The sequence below is a fragment of the Heteronotia binoei genome, chromosome 7 (genome assembly GCF_032191835.1).
Source record: "Heteronotia binoei isolate CCM8104 ecotype False Entrance Well chromosome 7, APGP_CSIRO_Hbin_v1, whole genome shotgun sequence".
Taxonomy (NCBI): domain Eukaryota; kingdom Metazoa; phylum Chordata; class Lepidosauria; order Squamata; family Gekkonidae; genus Heteronotia; species Heteronotia binoei.
In genome coordinates, this window is record NC_083229.1 from 80,367,361 (window position 1) to 80,388,424 (window position 21,064).

Here is a 21,064-nt window from a genome sequence, read left to right on the forward strand (position 1 = left end):
CTCTCTCCTCTTCTCCCTTTGGGAAAAGAGAGGGGGGGAGAGAAGAAGCCAAAAAAGGCTCCTTTGCTGGCCGACTGATTGCTGGGGAGAAATACAAAATGGCGACCAAACACAGCAGGCAAGATAAAATGAAGCAGACAACAGCCAATTACTGGAGGGCCTAATTGGAGCCCACTGTGGCCTGCATGCGGCCCGTGGGCCGCATGTTTGACACCTTTGCTTTAAGGCGATATTGGACTTGCTTTTTTTTACTGTGCTAAAGGGATTGTTCTGAACCCTTCACACATGTACAAAATATACTGTATTGTGTTGCTTCTGTGGCTAGCTTGTTGAAACTCGTTGGCAGTGCTATGCAATCTGCTGACAGAAATACCAATTGCTCCTTGGGGGACTATTAATTGATACTGAAGCAAGTTTTTACTTAAATCTGTGTAAACCCTTGGAAAAAATGTAGAAAGAAATACACCCATAAGATGTCACATGTTTATTTCACAACCCATTTTCAAATGAAAGAAGCACAAGCTACTCTTACACAGCAACAGAATCTCGTTACAGCATCATGAAGGCCAAACTTAAAGAAACCTGAAAAGTTACGGTGAAAATACAGTGGTGGAACCACCCTACTGAAATCTTCAAAATGTTTTAGGGAATGAATGGCCCTTTCTGATACTGGCCCTATCAGAATTAATTGGATTCATTTACACACAAATACACTCAAAAAAGTGAAGAGATGCACTGTTCTTGGGAGCTCTTCAATGTTTTCATATACAGTTTGTAGGCATATTCATTATATGTCTCCTGAACTGTTCATGTATGTATCAACAACATGGGTTGTTTATGATCCTTAAGTGAGTCATTAATTGCAGCACACTGTACTTAAATAAAATGGATGCTTTTGATTTCATTCCTTATGTATATTACGATAAGGGAACTATCTGCCATCACCTCAAATTTAGGCAATTAGGATTAGCTGTAAAAGAGGTTTTTGCAAAGTCTCTATTCTTTTTACATAATTTAGACAGTTTCCCCTTTGAAGTTACTGTTGTCTAAGCTGTCTTCCCTTTAAATACTGTTCAGTACAAATATTTTTGCTCTTGCCAATTCAAAATAAATTTTCTCTTTATCAAGTTCAATATTTTAAAAAACTGAAATATTGTGGTCTGAAGCTTTATAGGACAATAGTTATATAGACCAAATACTTCTATATGTATTCTTATTTTGTTAAAACTTTGGAAAATATTTTAGGCATTTTAGTGATTAGTATACATTGTCATTTATACCAAGAAGTGTTCATTTCATTTTTTTTTAAATAGTCAACCTATATTTTTAAATCAAACAAGTCAGTGTAATAAAATCAATCTTCCCTTAAGCAAATACACTGAAAAATTTAGAAGAAAATCAAATTTTAAAGATCTGGTATACCACTTCTTAATCAAAGGGAGGGAAAGATCATTTAGCACCTAACTGTAGTACACTTCAGAGTTTAATCTGAAATTGTCACCTCATTTTGGAAACTCCTTAAAATTCACACATTCAGTTTGCTTACAGTGTACCTGGAAAAACTGCCAGATTGAAAAGACATGACTATTCTGACTTTTCAAGGCTAGCTGGGTAAATCCCAGCAGCTTAAAGTGAACTTTTCTTAAAAACAAACTGACACACCAACACATATTCCCTGAAGTTTCATTTATAGCATTCTGAGTTGACCACAATTTCTGTTGCTTTTGGCAAATGACATTTAGTCACTGCACTAAATGATAGATGCAGCACACATTTGAGTTCATTCAAAATGTTATTTGTTGCAAAACGTTGCTGGACTCTCATCATTTGAATATGAAGATACTTTCTTCCCATGATTCTGTACATGATCTTCATTTATTTTCTCTAAAGCTTCAATCTGTAAAACAGAAAACACATGGAAGTCTTTAGGCACTGTTTGTGCTGGAATTTACTGCACCTCTAAATCTGCACTGGGGGAACCTGCAACAAGCATGGGAAAATTCAATGCTACACTCGCACAGACTACATACAATGTTCATAAAGATATGAGCACAGGAGATTAATTATGCCAGCCCAGCTTTACAGTGAGTCCTACATAATTCTTGAAAGCATATCTATGCTGCCTTTCCACCCCAATTTTTTTATTTCATTGTTTCTATATCACCTCTCCTGAAAGTGGGCTCAGGGCAGTACACAACAAATTAATATAAAATACATTCATCAATCTAAAATCTTGATCAATAAAATGGGGTCCCCAAGGTGGCAAGCATCAAAACATTAAAGCAGAATATACAAAATATTTAAAGAATCGAATAAGAATACATAGATGTACAAACACACACAACACCTCAATTGCAGAAGAGGGCCAATAAGAGTCACTGGGCATATGGCCAAACAAAACCAAAGGATTAATGGAGATACTACTTGCAGGCCAGTTAATTAAATTCAACAGCAAGGAACCACAATATACCACTAGAGCACAAAGCTGTAATATTGAGCATAATTTCTTTTATACATACACGCTCAAAAATAGTAGATGAACACAAACTTCTGATCATACCTAAGATCCTTTTTGCTGCTGACCATTATACCTAGTGTAAGATTATGTCTAAGTAAACCGTAACTTTTTTTGTTCTTGCTTTCTAAAATAGCCATTATGGCATGGGGCCCTTAAGAACATAAGAGAAGCCATGTTGGGTGAGGCCAGTGGCCCATCCAGTCCAACACTCTGTGTCACACAGTGGCCAAAAAGCCTACGTGCCATGCTAAATAGCATGTTCCCCATGCCATTTAATTTATACATGAAACTGCAAGGAGAGTTCTGGAGGGAGGTGCCACCAGTATGAAGATGACACCCAATCCTAGTTCTCAGAGCCTGTGAAGTCCTGGAGAAGGTAATGGGATACATGAGGGCCAGTAAACTGAACCTCTGCCCAGATAAGACTGTTAACAACAAAGCTCTAGGGCTGAGGATTCAGTCTACACTACCTGAGCACTTCCCATCAAGGACTAGATTCAGGATGATGCTGATGGGCATGCTGGTGGATTTTGGCTACAATTGGAAGCTCAACGTTTGTCCATGAGACACAGCACCTTTTATCAGCTTCAGCTGTTACACCAACTAAAAAGGTAAAGGTAGTCCCCTATGCAAGCACCAATCACTTCCGGTTCTGGGGTGACATCGCATCACAATGTTTTCATGGCAGACTTTTTACGGAGTGGTTTGCCATTGCCTTCAAACCAAAAAATAGTGGCGTGACCGTAAAGATTAAATTTAAACAGCAACCCGACACTAGGCAATTATGAATAAAGATGCCACGCAGTGGTTCAGCTCAAGGTCCGTTCCAGACCAAGACCCCAGGATTTATTATTATGCAAAAAAGGGGAAGACAGAGCTCCAATCCAGTGGACTAGGGAGTTTTCAGTGGCTTTTAAAAAGCTTTCAATGTTTGAGGATTTATTGATGCAAAAAAACCAACAACAAAAAACGGAGGGGAGGGAAGTGGAGGATAGAGCGATTCCTCTGAGTCTGTTTCTTGCTCTTTGGCCATTGAACTTCCCTGTTCATTTTGCACCCACTGAATTCTGTGCAATTGGAATAATATTGTGCAATTGGAATATTTTGGAGAGGTTGTGGTTTTGGGGAGGTTTGGTATATGTGTGGTTTGATAAGGGGGATAGGAAGCTTTTATTCCTGGATTGGATTGCCTATAACCAAAAAATGCTGATTCTCCCTGCAAAAGTAGAATCTTTGTTGGTGAAGCTGTAATGGCACAGAGGCAGTTTAGAGGAGTTTGATTTGCTATCACTTTGCAAGCTGCAAGAGTTTTTTTAGGAGAAGATATTGGATTTATATCCCGCCCTCCACTCTGAAGAGTCTCAGAGCACCTCACAATCTCCTTTACCTTCCTCCCCCGCAACAGGACACCCTGTGAGGTGGGTGGGACTGGAAAGGGCTCTCACAGCAGCTGCCCTTTCAAGGACAACCTCTGCCAGAGCTATGGCTAACCCAAGGCCATGCTAGCAGGTGCAAGTGGAGAAGTGGGGAATCAAACCCGGTTCTCCCAGATAAGAGTCCACACACTTAACCACTGCACCAAACAGGAGGGAACACGCTGGAGGAAGAAGGCTATCTTCCTCTCAGCCAGAGAACCAGAGCGGAAGGAGAAGGTGGTAACTATAAAGAGGTGCTTATGATGGAGTAGAAAACTATTACTGGAAGCATCACTTCTACAATAGCCCCCCCCCCCCAATCTGCCCTTCCACACACCTATGTGCAGAGGTGTTCTCTTGCTTGATATCTATAGGTTTTTAATGTAAATCCTACAAATGGCTTTGCTTCTTTTCTGGAAATAGGGGGGAGGCTAAACAAACAAGCCATTCTACCACAGTTGATGCTTATTTGTGAAAAATGGAAAATTAATTCTTAAATGGACATGTATCAAGGTTTGGATGAGTGAAATACAAGAAATGCTGTTTTATATGTGCTTATGCTAGGTTTCTGTTAAAGGAAATCAGGTAGATATGCAGGAAAATGAAATTATCTCCTGGTTCCTTCTCTGTATCAGTACTTAGATCCTGTGGCCCCTTCTTACACACCTAGGGAAATGCTTATTTGGTCCACTTTGGGGTCAGGAAGCAATTTGTCTCCAGGTCAGTTTAGCCCGGGATCCTGGATGTTTTTTGCCATCTTCTGGCCATGGAGGAAGGGTCACTGGATAGGTGGAGGGGAGGTATTTGTGAATTTTCTGTCTTGTGCAGGAGGCTGGACTTGATGACCCTGGAGATCCCTTCTGACTCTATGATTCCTTGGGGTTGCTGCTGCCTCCTGTCTCATTACCAATGCTAGTACCTTCATGCCTACTACCCCTCTGTATATCATACCTAATGCAATCAAGCTGCCATTGTCATTCTGCATTTGAAATCACCTTTATCAAGTTTACATTTCCAGTACCTGGTGCTGCATTTTGCAGCATGCATGGCCCAGCATGACAAAGTGACATTTGTCAGATCTAGCCCTTGTAACAAATGAGTTTGACATCTCTAGCCTAAATAGTTTGGTTCTGTATGCCAGAAGGATCTTCTTCTTCTGTACTGTCCCATCCATCAGTTTAGATTCTTTTACCAAGCCATGCTCTACATGCCCCTGCCTGCAGAAGTGAGGTGCTGTTTTCATTACCAGCTTCTAACATGGCTTATGGATTTAACTTTAGGTTGTGTAATAGTTTTTATGACTTGTTTGTATACATATAATTATATGTAGATAATAGAGCTGCCTTGAGCAGGTCTCTGGAGAGGCTGAATATAGATTTCTGTAAACAAAATATTTGCTTTTACCCAAGTTTTCCACCCTACAGCTGCCTCTTTGACCTTATCTCACCTTTTCTCTCAGCCCAAAATTTACAATGTAAAATTTAAACCCGAGACAGCACTGAAGAGTTCTCGGTTACCGAGTGCTTCAGATACACCATTCTTCTGGAAAAACTTTAATTAAAAGCAAAGAAAAAGCAGATATTTCATGAAACATAAAACAATTATGCTGTGTGTCCTATTTCAGCAAATATCTTTCAAGTTTTTCAAAGTGACAAAAAACAAACTTTTTCCAAACATGCCCCCCTTACCTCTGCTAAAAAGTCTGCTTCATTGTCAGCTGTAAAATTTAAACCCGAGACAGCACTGAAGAGTTCTCGGTTACCGAGTGCTTCAGATACACCATTCTTCTGGAAAAACTTTAATTAAAAGCAAAGAAAATTTGTTTCCCATTATTCATTTAGATGTATCATATTTTACAATCTTGCTCTCACTTCTTTCAATTCAACAGTTCCAGAGCTTTTTTGTAGAAAAAGCCCAGCAGAAGCTCATTTGCATATCAGGTCCCATCGCCTGACACCAAGCCAGCCGGGACTGCGTTCCTGTTCCAAAAAAAAGCCCTGAACAGTTCTATGTACTTATGAAATTGTCTTATACCCAGGCAGACCATTATTTAGTCGGACTGACAGCAGGTCTCAAGCAAAGAAAGTTCTTTCCCAACACTTACTATTTCCTTTAAATTAGAGATACCAAGAATCAAACTTGGAATCTTCTACTAACATGGATAGAAGGGGCCTCTCCCTATTCTTTTTAAATAGGTTTCACCCAAGTTCTAATAGTTTTACCCAAGTTTTCCACCCTACAGCTGCCTCTTTGACCTTATCTCACCTTTTCTCTCAGCCCAAAATTTACAATGTAAAAGAAAGCTTACATATCTTCAGGAAGGGGGTTGTCTATGCTAATCTTTGGATTAGAGTTAGGACCTTGGATCAAGGTATGCCTAAATTTCCATTTTGGTTATCATGACTGTTGTTTGTGTATTTGTTTAAGCCAAACACCATGATAACAAAATAAGCTAATTACAATTATACATCTAGATTTTCACTCTTACCTTTTTTAATATGCAGAGTAAAAATGATGCAACAGAACCCATTCTATTAGAGAATATCAGCTATCGGATGTCCTACCTGTGAAACATTCCTGCAGTCTCTGAACAAGAACTGAAGCCCATGTGGATGCGTTGGTTCCACAGACTGACTCACATCGATTAACCACACCTAATGGTATATATTAGAAATTAGTCATACTTGGGTGTGGACATGTAAATAGACAGTTACTTTCCTCCTTTTAGAGTATGCTCACCTGTCCACCATGCCAAAGCATGTTGTACTCGCTCAGGTCAGCATGAACTAGACTGCACTCTTTATATAACTGCTGCATCATCTAGAAGGAACAAACAAGTGATTATTAAGGCATTCTTCATACAAACTCAGAAATTATTAAAAGTGTATGATAAATACAGAACATGCTTAACAGGAAGGATAGCATCACTTATTTCTCAGAGTCCAAATGTGTTCCAATGTAAGCAGAACACAAACAGTATGAAATATTCATGCTAGCTAGCAATACTCCTGCTAAACTGTGAAGTCTGGTAAGCAAAAATTCTACTTCGTGAACTACTGGCATTAAAATTGTGAGCTGCTGCATAAATTAGTTTGCTCTGGGGCCATTTTTCCTGAGCTAAAACAAAAATGGGTGAGCTGGAGGGTAAAAACCTATGAGCTAACTCACACTGTCTCAGCTTAGAGGGAACACTGCTAGCTAGTACAGGGGTGGCCAACGGTAGCTCTCCAGATGTTTTTGCCTACAACTCCTATCAGCCCCAGCCAGCATGGCCAATGGCTGGGGCTAATGGGAGTTGTAGGCAAAAGACATCTGGAGAGCTGCCGTTGGCCACCCCTGAGCTAGTATATCTGAATCACTTGGGCAATTGTGAATGATTAATAGATGGAGTCATGTAGAAATAACTTGATAACTCTTCTTTCTACTAAAACTAATTAGTAGTTTTTTGTACCACACAAAAAAGCTACAGTTCTTACCAATAGTAACACAGTAGCACTATAGGAAACACACCAAACAGAAAATTACTGGTTCCACCAAACATGAGCCTTTGTGTTAAGTGGTTCCTTGATCCCAACCTAGATCTTACTTTTAATTCTAGCTATGTTTATTCATTAAGTAGTTTTGATCCCCCCCACCAGTTTACAGATTACTGTAGCTTACAAATGGAAGACCAAATAATTTTAAAAGCACTTTCTAGATTTACATGAATTATTAATTATTTATGTTGGCTTGGATCCAGAGCATTTCTGTAGGCATAAGGACTTCTGCCTTGATTTCCGGCTTTGAATACAAGGCAAATTATAAAAAGGAAGTCTGCAATAGTTTTGAGACAACAGTAGCACTGAACTTACATTAAGAACTTGGTAGTAGGCCTTTTTCATATCTTCACTATTGAGTTTTACTTCTTTTAGTTTAGGAGCTGGAACTTGATCCTGACCAATGAAGGACATGACCAAGATGTGTTTTTTAAGGGATACCACTTGTGGACAAGGAATGCCTGCTTTCCGCATTCTGTGAAAAATAGAAAAGCAACAGAGCACTTTTTTAAAAAAAAGTTTAAACTGTTTATTAGAGATAAAATCAGGATACAACCAAGATCGAAAGATATAGAGTCAACAAGTCAACAAACAATAACCCAAAAACTTACAAAAGAGAGTAAATATAGATAAGTGTCAATATATTAAAATTATAGCTAACTATATAAAATATTATAAATATATTAAACTATATCAAATATATTAAACTATTAGAAAATATAAATAAGTGATGAAATATCTTAAGAGGTTAAAAGTAATTTTTTTCAAATAAGGGTATGTATGCATCCAGGAGTGGGAAAAGCAAATTTAATGCAGGGTATTTCTGGATTTGTTTTTTTTATAAGCCAAGCATTCATACGTAGTGTCAACAAAACAGATTCTTAAAGTAAAACTGCAGTTGCCTTTAGTATGGCAGCATACAAATTCAATGTATTTTATAAATTAAAAGGTTCATGCAGAAAAGACAATGTTTTCATACAAGATAAACAGTCAAAGTGAGCATGGATTCTATGTTGATTTGCCAGACTTGATTCTAAAAAGTATTACAACATATTTTACATCAAACAATTTCTATACCTCGTTAAGTTGTGCATTTCTTTTTCAGCCCACATGCGGATTATCTTTCGTGGATTCAGTTTGCTGAAGCGGTCTTTAAACCTATAGTCATCTTTGATGTACTTATCACGATTCTTAAATTCATTAAGCGTCGTCTTAAACACTTTTATGGCACATTCTGAAGGTACAGGTATGGCATCATTGCCCAAGCTTTAGAAAAAATAAAAACATTTTAGATATCATACAATGAGTTTAAACCAATCAGTAAAATAGAAGCAGCACAGATGAGAACTTGGAAGATAATTCATCTGCAGTATTTAAATATTAGTTGGCTTCATTCAGACATAACATGAGTCCATAACTTATTTAACTACGATTAGTTTGAAACTAGGATTCTGTGGGCAGACAACCATTCAATCCTGGCTTGTTTTTTCCTGAAAGTAGTTCCTCCATTCTTTCTCCCACCTTCCTTTAAAAAGAATTGGTTACTATTCCAGCTTTACTGCAAAACCAGCTAAAGAGCAAAGCTCTACCACAGAAATGTCATTTTTGTTGGCAGTATAGCAGTGGGAAAACTGAACTCATTCTGAACAGAAAATAGTCACTAGTGGCCTCTCCCTCAGCTGCCTTGCTCTTCAGACTAACCCTTTCCTGACACCAAATCATGATACATAAAGTCACCCACATAGCCAAGTATCCAACAAGCCCCCACCCCATTTCATCCAGAATTACTTCATATTCTGCTGTTGGAGCTTGACTTGTATCCTTGGTAGCAGCAACGCACGTCTGAGAGAAGTGCACTTCCCAGACCTTGCGCCTGCAGTGGCATGGGCAATGGGGGGAGGGGCATGCTTCCCAGATCTTACACCTGGGTCCAATGTAGCTACCTTGCTTAGGACAGTGAAATAAGTTAAGCTTTCTTTGACTGATGGAGTGTGACAGCTTTCCTGCTGCTTTCAAAGAAGGACAAGACTAATAACAAAAGGTGATGAAAAATAATAATTTTTATTCTAAGCAACTCTTGCCAGGCATCTCTGTAATCTTTGGAGAGAGTGAAGTGCCACACTATGAAAAGCCATTATGAGACCGCATTTCTTTTTCAGCCCACATGCGGATGATCTTTCGTGGATTCATTATGAGAAGCCACAGTTAAAAGTAACTGTGTGTAATAGACCAACCTTAGATCCTGGTTTAAGGCAGCTGCACTAACAGTTAATGGATAGGACTGAATCCTTTGTGTAATTAAACCATAGATATATGTAATATTTGAACCAAGCACTGTCTCCAAAGCAATCACTATAAGCCAATATAGCCCATTTTGAAAGAAAACGTGCTCTATGAATTCAGAACATTTTTAGATGTAAAGAGTGCACTCAACAAGATTTTATTTAATTTCCGTGTAGCCACACTATTTTTATGTTGCTATTGCTCTGAGGAGGTCAGAGTGGCATACATGGTTCTCCCTTCCCCATTTCCTCCAAATAACCCTGTGAACTAAGTTAGACAAGAAAAGCAACTGGCCTAGAGTCACACATAAGCTTCATGGCTGAATGAAATTTGAACCTGAATTTCCTAGTCCTGGTCTCTGACTAGTATATCACACAGGCTTTTATGTCTTAACCAATGTTCCCTCTAAGTTGCAGAGTCTTGTGAGCAAAAATTCTACTTTGTGAGCTGGCATTAAAGTTGTGAGCTACTGCAAAAATTCGTGTGCTTTGAGGTCATCTTTCCTGTGCTAAGTCAAAAATGTGTGAGCTGGAGACTAAAAATCTGAGAGCTAGCTCACACTAAATCAGCTTAGAGGGAACACTGGCCATAACCCTAACCTTCACCCTATGAACCCATTTACTGTAATTCCCACAGGGTAAACTGGAGAATGGAAAAACATCAAAAACTTTTTCCTATCAATAGTATATCTTTCAGTATAATATGTAAACTACTTCTAACCTAATCCTAAACCTCACCGTACCTCTAACCCTAAGCTAACTGTGACTCAATCCGTAACCTTAACCCTATGGGCCCATTCACTGTAATGATTCCCATAGGCTAAAATGGATAATGGAAAAAATTTTTTCCCAACACTGTACTTCTCAATATGATATGTAAGCTACCTTTACCCTAACTGGAGAGCCAGTTTGGTGTAGTGGTTAAGTGTGCGGACTCTTATCTGGGAGAACCAGGTTTGATTCCCCACTCCTCCACTTGCAGCTGCTGGAATGGCCTTGGGTCAGCCATAGCTCTGGCAGAGGTTGTCCTTGAAAGGGCAGCTGCTGTGAGAGCCCTCTCCAGCCCCACCCACCTCACAGGGTGTCTGTTGTGAGGGAGGGAGATAAAGGAGATTGTGAGCCGCTCTGAGACTCTTCGGAGTGGAGGGCGGGATATAAATCCAATATCTTCTTCTTCTTCTTCTAACCCTAACTCTAACCGTAATGCTATCCCTAACCTAACTGACTCGAACTGTAACCCTAACCCTATGGGCCCATTCACTGTAAAGATTTCCATAGGCTATAATGGAGAAAGATATATATCTATATCTATATCTATATATATATAATGGATATCCCAAATGTTTTCCCATCAACACTATACCTTTCAGTATGATATGTAAGCTACTTCTACCCTAACCCTAAACGTAATGCTATCCCTAAACTAACTATGACTCAAACTGTAACCCTAACCCAGAGGTGGGGAACCTCCATCCTGAGGGCTGCATACGGCCCTCAAGGTCACTTGGTGTGGCCCTCGGGGATTGCTGGGTCAAACTGAGCCATGTGGCAGCTTCCCTGGGGCCTGGCTGGCCAGCGAGGATTATAGGGCCCAGCTGCGCTGTGCAGCAGCCTCCCCAGGGCCAGGCAGGGATCACACAGCCCAGATGTACTGTGCAGCAACCTCCCTGGGGCCTGGCTGGCTGGGCAGAAGTCATGCAGGGCCTGAAAAAGTTACTGTTACAGTTCAGTTTGCACTTGATTATCCCAGATGGTGTGGCCTAATATGCTAATATTAGGGGATGTGGTCTAATATGCTACTGAGTTCCTGCTGGGGTTTTTCTGTAAAAAAGCCCTGGACCTATGCATTTGCCTAGGGTGGCAGGCCGTGTGTGTGTGTGTGCGTGCGCATGTGCCAGATTAGGCTCCCCCCACATGACTTCAAATAGAAAAACAATTATTTGCATTAATTTTGCTGGCCTGAATCATTCTCTCGACGGAGCACTGTTTTTTAATGGCCCACAAATGATGTTATAAATATCCATATGGCCCTTGGCAGAAAAAGCCACTGTGGGCTCTTCTATTTTGACAGCTGTAAAACAGAAATCAGCTACCAATGTATTCTATATTCTCTGCTGCTCTGCAGTTGCTCCCAGTTTCACACACAACTGAAAACACAACTACATGAAAAAGGTTATACCTTCCTCCATTGGCATGAAACACAACAGACTCTTTTCCAGTGCTTATACAGCCAGTGATGGTCTCAAGCATCCCAGAATTGACCATCTTGTATAAAAGTAAGCGTGTTTTAGGATCTACTGCTTTCTCCTGCACAAGAGGGAAAAGTCTTTTGTTATTAATATCATACAACATTTCTGAATCTTTTTCATTATATCTCCTAGTCAATTTCAATCAGATGCTTTAAAATAATCTCTTGCTGGATTTTCTCCACTGATTACTTCTCATATGCACATTCAGAGTGTAAACATAACATACCTCAGCTCTCAGCTCTCTCAAGGAATGCTACATATCGGATCAGAGATAACAATACCAATCTACAACAATCTACAATATTTTATCTGAAACTACATGTTATTCCAGCTTTCTTGTATAAACTGCTGAAAAAGGCCTCCTTTTGCCTACAATTCACTCAGAAAGTTTAACAAATTTCTTGCCTGGCTGACTGATGAGCATGCCTACAGAAATTGCTTAAAGGTCACCCAGAAATTGCTTAAAGCCTCTGAACACCTCACTCAATCACTCTTTGCTATAATTCTATTAATTTTAACAATAATGTATGCTGTCAATAAGGTATAACAACTTAGCCTTGCAAAACACATTAAAAATGTTCTATGTTCAAATGTTCTATATCGCTTGGCAGCTTGGGCAGTGATTCCGAGGTATCAGCACAGTGTGTTAATTCATGCCAACTATCATTAACCTGTAAAACTATGCAATTTTTCTATTTTGTTCAGTGCAAAACATTTACTTAGACATACAGCAGTAGAATGCTCCTTCTTTTCATGAAGCCTGGCACTACGACGTTCCTCAGAATATGCGTGCTGCTTTAAGGCATTGAAGACATGATTGGATAGTTTTAGATCCATACCAATTCCATCACCAACTTGAAACTCAGGAGCAAACTGCAAAGACAGATGAAATTCAAAGACTGAGGTCATGTTTTCAGAAGCATCTGAATTATTTTCCTGAACAAGTTGCCAAGAGGGGAAGACCCTACTAATATGCTTACTGGGGGGATTTATCATATTTCTTTCCTGTACTTCCTGCAAGGAGCTCAGACAGTAGACATATTATGACACCAATCCAAAGAGGAAGGTTATGTTGATTGTGGCTTGGCTCAAGGTCACTCCTGTGAGATTTGTGAATTTGAACCCAGATGTTCCAAGTTTGTCTAAGTCAAATGCTATTTCTACAAAGTCAGGTTGGTTTTCTTGATGATAATATTGGAGCAGGGGTAGGGGGGAGGAGAGAGAGAGAGAGAGACCATATTGCAAAACTGAAGTAAATTCTTGATGAAATCCTGGGATCAGCTATGCTAGTGAGATAGCAAGCTGTGCTAGGTCTGTGCTGAAAGGTGCAGTGCTCCATGCAGTTCTTCCTTTCTGCTCCACTCTCTAGGAGGCAAGAGAGTAGTTTTAAAACAATCACAAAGAAGAATTTTAAAAAGAAATATCTGCATTGCTTACTGGATAAGTGTGGAAAATCATAAAACAGGGCACAAAAAGGGTCAGTGATCCTTTAAGTACTCCTTCCACTGCAGCTGCACGTAGTCATGGATTGGTCTTGACTAGCTTGATGCAGAACTTACATTTTCCATCCGAGCGGTATTCTTTCTTCCACATACAACTTCATCATGCTTGGTAGTAATATCCTTTCCTTTTCCCGTAAAGCCCTTTTTTGGAGTAGTAGTGGGTTTATCTAGGAATAATTTGAACACATGTCCTTATTCAGTAACTATAGCAGATACACTGTTTCATTATCTACTTGTGAGACAGAAAAAAACCCCACCTCTAAGGCTAGTAACCAGATGACCTTATATTAACATTTGTTTAACCAAGTCTTAGAAAGCATTCTGGGATAGTAATCAGATTGATGCTATCAATTAAGTATTCACCCCATTTTCAGGCCTAAACAAAAGGTTTTAAAAGTCTGACAGAAGTCTGGTTTTATGGCTTGATTTAGTATTGATAGTCTCTATGTCATTGTTTTTGAACTGCCCTGAGCAGGGCCCTGGAGAGGCAGTACACGTATTTTCTAAGTTAATAGTAAACAAGTTCCATCAAACACAAGTGCTTTTACTTAGCAAAATAATGTTAGACAAATCCAGGTACACAGCCACTTCATATTTAAAAATAATTACCAAATACTTTAACTGACATACATTGAAAGACACACAGACTGAAAAATGCCCTTCATCCCTATTCCTCACTCCAAGTGTATGTATGTGCTCTTCCTTCAAACCACTACTCTAAACCAAATCTTCTGCAAAGCTTTGTAGTCCTCACCTCCCACAGAAACAAATCTCAAGTACTCCACGTTCATGTTTGTTATCGTCTCTTCAAATCCCCACCCCAAGTCTAAATCCATACTTTAAGCTCTTTTGGACAGGAACCTGCCTTCTGTTTTGTCTCATGTGTCATGATGATACAATATAACAGTAAAAAGAGGAGGGCACAATACTTGCTTCACAGCATGTTTGTTAAGTAATCATGGACATGCCACTGACCTCAGTTCTTTATTTCACTGTCTTACAGGTTAAAATAATTAGTGTAGAAGTGACAGATTTTATAAGGTGTTAAGCAAGATTCTACCTGCTCTGTATGGATCATGCCGAGTATCCTGCCAGTCGACTTCATCTTCAGAGCTGTCACTGTCTTCAAAGGGATGCACCTTTCGATAGTTCTCGAAAGATATGGACACTTGAGAAACAAAAATACGAAGAGGTGTATGACTACCATATATCCGTGCCTTACACCTCTGAAGGTTGAGAGAAAGGCAGAGTTTTCCTAGCAAAACAGTCATGACCAATGATATTAACCTTTGCTGTCGCCATTGAACTTTTTCTCTTCACGACGAAGTTGTGCATCGTACTCTCTGTCAAATTCCATTTGAAGCATCTGTGCCAGCATCAAGTCACTAGAAGTGTCAGTATTATCCCCAGTGATAAATGGTCCTTCAACAACCCTGGATAGGATGGATAAGAATAAAGTGGGGTAAGCATCTCAAGGGAACAGCAGTTTAGACTTGTCATTATTATTGCAGCTGCAGAAATGTTGATAGTATTACAGAAGGGGCTTCTGCCTCCAGCATCAGGCTAGGGGTGAATGGCAAAATGAAAAGAAACTTCTGCTCCCAGAGGAACACTTGGCAACTCTTCTCTAAATTCAGTGGGAGGATCAGACCCTAACTTTCTTTAATACAGTTTAGCCCTTGCATCAAAAAAATAAGAAATAAGTGTTTTCTGCTGCTGAAGATTTGTGAATCAATGAGTTTCTAAGGGTAGGAAAGAAAATTGAGAGAGAGAGGGGCACCCTTCTGCTATTCAATAAAAGAACTTCCATTTTGGGGGTGGCAGATGCAAGATGGGCCTTTAGTATACCTTTAGTAGCTGCTTTATCTTCCTTCTTGGGCTGAGGGAAAGCGAAGAAAGTATTCTGAAGTGATAATCTCACTTGTTGTAGTACCCCCTCATTGTTGGGGGCTGACTGGTGTGAACCCCTATGTTTACTAGTGGTAATGGAATATGCTGAACTGCCTCCTCATTTTCAGGAAGCCCTGTGCTAAGTGTAAGAATAGGGACTGCCAACCTGGCCATACCATCTGCTGCTTGTCACAGAAGAGGGAAGTTGTTTCTGCTACTTTGTATAGGCACCTAGGAACAGAACAAGCTGTTTAACTTAGATGAAGAAAAATTATTCCTTACTCCTTTTACCATGCAGCAGGATTACAGCTGCCTTCTTTGCTTCAGACACAGAAAATAAGCTAGCATTTAAACACAAAGACGTTCAACTTACGATACTACTTCTGGAAAAGCAGTGTTTTCTTCTTCCAACTGCAGCTCTTTAGCTAGCTGTTCACTCATGACATCAGCAAAGGAACATGATATTGTGGTATTTTTAGTAGCTCCCCATGGGCACTGCAACAAACATTTTATATTGACTTTTCCTTAAAATAATAAAAAAAATTGTTGCATATTCCCTTGAATTGATACGAAGAAAACCAATTAAAATTGTGTTACAGAGAAAACATTTATATGACACCTACTCATTTTATTTTCAATACTGATAAACAAATTGACAGTATTTCCAAAGAACACTAAGATAGGGAGGAATCATGAGTAGATATGCCTATATCTATAGCAGACATTTCCTAGGGGTAAGCCCCAGTGAGTAACACAAGAAGTAAAGTTGTTGTTACAGTTCTTAATGATTCAGTGAATTTACAACTAATTAAAGTCCCCATTTAAAAATACCCAGTTCTTCAGCTGTGCCAGTTATCACTTGGTGACTGGTTAATTATGGCTGCAATCCTAAGAGAACTTTCCTGAGAGTAAGCCCCACCAAGTGATATAGCTAAAGAACTGGGAATTCTTAAAATTGAAACTTTAGTCAGAAATTCATTGACTCGTAGAGAATTACAACTGCATCCCCTTTTGAACCAACCTTTGCCACACTGATTTAAACTGAACATACTAGCCCACACAAACTTGGACCAAACCTATTCAGCAATTGAAACTGCAAAAAGAATTATTATTGAACAGTTATCTTCCCTGCATGATTGGTTCACAAGTTGTAGAAAATAGCAGTAAACTGACTACAGAAAACTGGACAACAGAATATTCCACATTGATTTATTATGTTACTGAGTTAAAATGTGACTAATTAATTTTACATTTAACTTTTCCAAAAAAACACTTTGTCAGAACTGGAAGAACTTCAAGCGAGGCCCAAGACTTTGTTGCAAAAGTATAGGCGTTTATTGAGAACTACAGTGCTGAAGGTACAGGATAACACTGATAACGAAGCTAGTATTGGTTACATTTTATGCTGTTGTGGCAGCAACAATAAAACGATCTTTCACACGGTCAGAGACAACTGTCTGTTTCTCAGGGTCTGTTATCAGCGAGGGAGGATGGAGCCCTGCTGAGCTGTCCTGGCCGGCTGGCTTCAAAGGCCACCTGCAGATGTTGACCTTTGTTGATGTTAATCAACAAAGTGACCGTGGAGCTAGAACTGCCCAAGCTATTGAGTAAGATCCACCCTGTTTTTCATTGCAGCCTTCTTCACAAAGATCCTAGAGCCACATCCTGGCACCCTCGCCCTCCAGAGCCACCTCCTACTCGAGTGAAGGGCCAGAGCCACCATGAGGTGCAGGAGATCTTGGACTCCAGGGTCAAGCGGGGGGTATTGTACTACCTGATTCGATGGAAGTACTTTCCCCCGAGCTGTGACGAGTGGGTCAAAGCCAGTGATGTGTCCGCCTCGCAGCTGCTTAAGAGATTCCACCTACTGTACCCACACAAGCCCAAAGCGAAGAGCTTAGGGGGGGCAGTATTCAGAACTTGTAACTTTCTTGTATGCTGTTAGCCTAACTGACTCCATGTTGTAACCAGATACTAACCCAGCGCACTCTATGCCAGGCCACTAACCAAAATAGCCTGCATTCCAAGCAGCCTGGGATCACTGGAGGGTGGCAGATCAACATCTGCAGGTGGCCTTTGAAGCCAGCCAGCCAGGACAGCTCAGCAGGGCTCCATCCTCCCTCGCTGATAACAGACCCTGAGAAACAGACAGTTGTCTCTGACCGTGTGAAAGATTGTTTTATTGTTGCTGCCACAACCGCATAAAATGTAACCAATACTAGCTTCGTTATCAGTGTTATCCTGTACCTTCAGCACTGTAGTTCTCAATAAACGCCTATACTTTTGCAACAAAGTCTTGGGCCTCGCTTGAAGTTCTTCCAGTTCTGACACACTTCAGACTTGGGAGAAGAGGGGAGAATTTGGTTATGTTTTGCTTCAAACACATATCAATTGCAGGATCTGGCTCTGCTAAGCAGGGTGAGCACTACAAATTATGATCCTGTGTATCTTCACTAAAACAAGGATGTTAATCAGTAGTTAGCTATATTGCAGTACTAACAGTTCACAGATTATAACCCAATTATGAAAGCAACAAGTTTTTGAATTATACAAAGTTCTGTCCCTTAATGACTTCAATTAATAAATGTTTTTTGTTTCTATTAATTTTAAATTAACTATGATGGACTTTTTTGTTTATTTTGGCCATCATCACCAAGGTATCCTCGACAATACACATATATTTATCCACAATTCCATGCACCTGACACATATCTTACTTGTGCTACAACAGAATATTTACAGAGCCAACCTAAACAGGATTGAATTTAGAAAGGTGTCTTTTTTTTAATCAGATAGTTTATACACATGCACAATAGAAGAGATATTCAAAAAGTAAGCATTATAATTTTTCCAGACAAGTTAACTGCAATTTACTGGAATCTTGTCAATATGGCATTAATTAGTAACAGACAGTACTGTCCATTTTAAGGAAGAGTGTAAATAAACGGCCACGACTTTCAAGACACAGACAAAAACCAAAAGCTCCAAATCTTGAGGCCTAATTTAGGGAAGCCAAAAGTGACATGGTAAAGTGAGACACTACTTTTGGGGAGACCATTTTTTAAATGCTCTTCCGCGTAATTTACTAGAAGTAACGCGCGCACACAAACAAAATACGACTCAGAGAAAGATTATAGCACATCATCTCTACTGTGTCAATTTTCTGCGTAGGTAAACAATGCGCCCCGCCCCCTTGTTCTCCCCCCCCACCCCCGATCAGAGTCCGAGATGGCCAGGCCTCCATCATTTCACTCGCTTCCTCCCTCGGCCAGACCGGGGTGGGGGGAGCCTTCTTATCCTGCCTTTCCCTACCTGAGGCGCCCAGCCCACACTTCTCTCCGTCGCTCACCTTGCTCTGCGGCCAAGCGGGGCCCTGGCTGGCCTCAGCCGTGGGAGCAACAGCGGCGACTCCTACAACAGATTCCATGTGAGGAATAAACAGAAAAAGACGCCGAGAAGAGAGGATGGAGTCAAGGGCCACAAGGAAGACCTGCCAAAAAAGAGCTTCTTCCGTCTTCTTCCCGGCTCGCCCCGGCTTCTCCCACCCCCTGACCGTCGACGCCAGCAGCTCATTGGGTCCCGGAAGGCACTTCCCTTCCGTGCGTCACGATCGCTTTCAGCCCTACCCCTGCCTGGCATAGGGTCATGTGTCACAGATCCTTATTCCTCTGCGTAGCTCTAAAGATAGTAAACAAATATAACATATTTGCCTCCACCACCACCGTTATATTTCCTTCTCTGATGCTGTTTTCCACCACTCAAAAAAATATCCTTTAGGCTTCAACAGCAGAATTCCACGTTAGACGATAGCGTAATCTTGTGCTCATTTTGTTGTGTTGTTCAGTCGCACAGACTCTTTGCGACCCCATGGACCAAGTCATGCCAAGCCTTCCTGTCTTCCACCATCCTCCGAAGTCCGCTCAAATTCATATTAGTCACATCAGTAATGCTGTCCAGCCATCTCATCTTTTGCCGCCCCCTTCTTATTTTGCCTTCTGTCTTTCCCAGCATCAGGGTCTTCTCCAGTGAATGCTCCATTCTCATTTGGTGGCCAAAGTATTTGAGCTTCAGCACCTGACCTTCCAGGGAACAGTCAGGGTTGATTTCTCTTAGGACTGACTGATTTGATCTTCGTTCTTGCAGTCCAAAGGAGTCTCAAGATTCTTCTCCAGCACCACATCTCAAAAGCATCTATTCTTCTGCGTTCGGCCTTCCTTATGGTCCAACTCTCACATCCATACATTACTACTGGGAATACCATCGCTTTGACTATACGGACTTTTGTTGGCAGGGTGATGCCTCTATTTTTTATTATACTGCATAGGTTTGCCATAGCTGTCCTTCCAAGGAGCAAAGGTCTTTTAATTTCATGGCCACAGTCACAATCTGCATATGATTTCCATAGGCTATAATAGAGAATGGAAAAACTTCCAAAATTGGCATTTTGCTCCTTGGCATTCAGGTGTGTGAGACGCTGCTTGCAGTAGGGAAGGAAGAGGCTTCCCTTTAACATCGTCTTGGCCAGCTGGTGAGGAGGTCTCCTGTGCCTGAATGCAAAGAGGCATTTAGCCCCTTGGCATTCAGGTGCGCAAAATGTGGTGGGCAGAAAGCAAATAAGAGCTTCCCTTTAACTTCCTTCTGGCCAGCTATTGAAGATGGGGTCTCTCGTGCCTAAACGCCAAGGGGCATTTTACACTATACACCGCTGGCAGGAAGCAAGGAAGAGGGTTCACTTTAACTTCCTCCTGTTCAGCTGGTAGAGAGGGGGTTTGGGCGCCTGAATGCCAAGGGGCATTTAGCCCCTTTGCATTAAGGCAGCTGGCAGTAGGGAAAGAAGAGACTTCCCTTTAACTTCCTCCTGGCCAGCTGGTGGGGAGGTGGTCTCGTGCACCTGAATGCCAAGAGGCATTTTGCCCCTTGGCATTCAGGCGCCCGAGACACAGCTTGCAGGAGGGAAGGAAGATGGTTCTGTTTAACTTCCTCCTGGCTAACAGATGGGGAGGGGATCTCCCACGCCTGAATGCCAAGTGGCATTTTGCCCCTTGGCATTCAAGCGTGTGACATGCCATTTGCAGGAGGGAAGGTAGAGGCTTCCCTTTAATATCTTCGTGGCCAGCTGCCTTGATGCCAGCTAGAACAATGGAGCTAGAACAATGGTTAGAACAATGGAGAATGCAAAAACTTCTATGATTTTTCCCCATCAAACATATACCTTTCTGTAAAATATGTAAGCGCCTTCTAACCCAACTCTAAACCTAAAACTAACTGTACTCTGAATCTAACTGTGATTCGAACCATAACCCTAAACCTATGGACCCATTCGCTGTAATGATTCCCATAGGCTATTATGGAGAACACAAAAACATCCAAAATGTTTCTCCATCAACAGTATACCTTTCTGTATGATATGTAAGCGCCTTCTAACCCAACCCTAACCGTAACCCTAAGCTTAACCTAAACCAAACTGTGACTTGAACTGTAACCCTAACCGTAACCATTCACTGTAATGATTCCCATAGGCTATAATGAAGAATGGAAAAACATCCAAAATGTTTCCACATCAACAGTATAGAGGTACAAGGACTCCTTGAAGAAATCCCTTAGCACCTGTCACATCAACCATCACCAGTGGTCTGACCTAGCCTCAGATCGCAAAGCATGGAGGCACACCA

The 21,064-nt window shown here is 40.7% G+C and overlaps 1 protein-coding gene across 1 annotated transcript; it reads right to left on the reverse strand.

Moving 5' to 3' along the window:
• Positions 1 to 469: 469 nt before the first annotated feature.
• On the reverse strand, positions 470 to 18,967 carry RIOK3 (RIO kinase 3). The gene is made up of 13 exons (XM_060243904.1): positions 18,742 to 18,967; positions 15,766 to 15,887; positions 14,790 to 14,935; positions 14,563 to 14,670; positions 13,560 to 13,669; positions 12,730 to 12,873; positions 11,931 to 12,058; positions 8,547 to 8,735; positions 7,785 to 7,944; positions 6,673 to 6,753; positions 6,498 to 6,587; positions 5,622 to 5,729; positions 470 to 1,897 (listed from the first exon to the last, which is right to left on the reverse strand). Exons 1-13 carry the CDS (start codon positions 18,817 to 18,819, stop codon positions 1,793 to 1,795), a joined length of 1,569 nt encoding a protein of 522 aa, XP_060099887.1. The 5' UTR covers positions 18,820 to 18,967; the 3' UTR covers positions 470 to 1,792.
• Between the last annotated feature and the right edge of the window lie 2,097 nt (positions 18,968 to 21,064).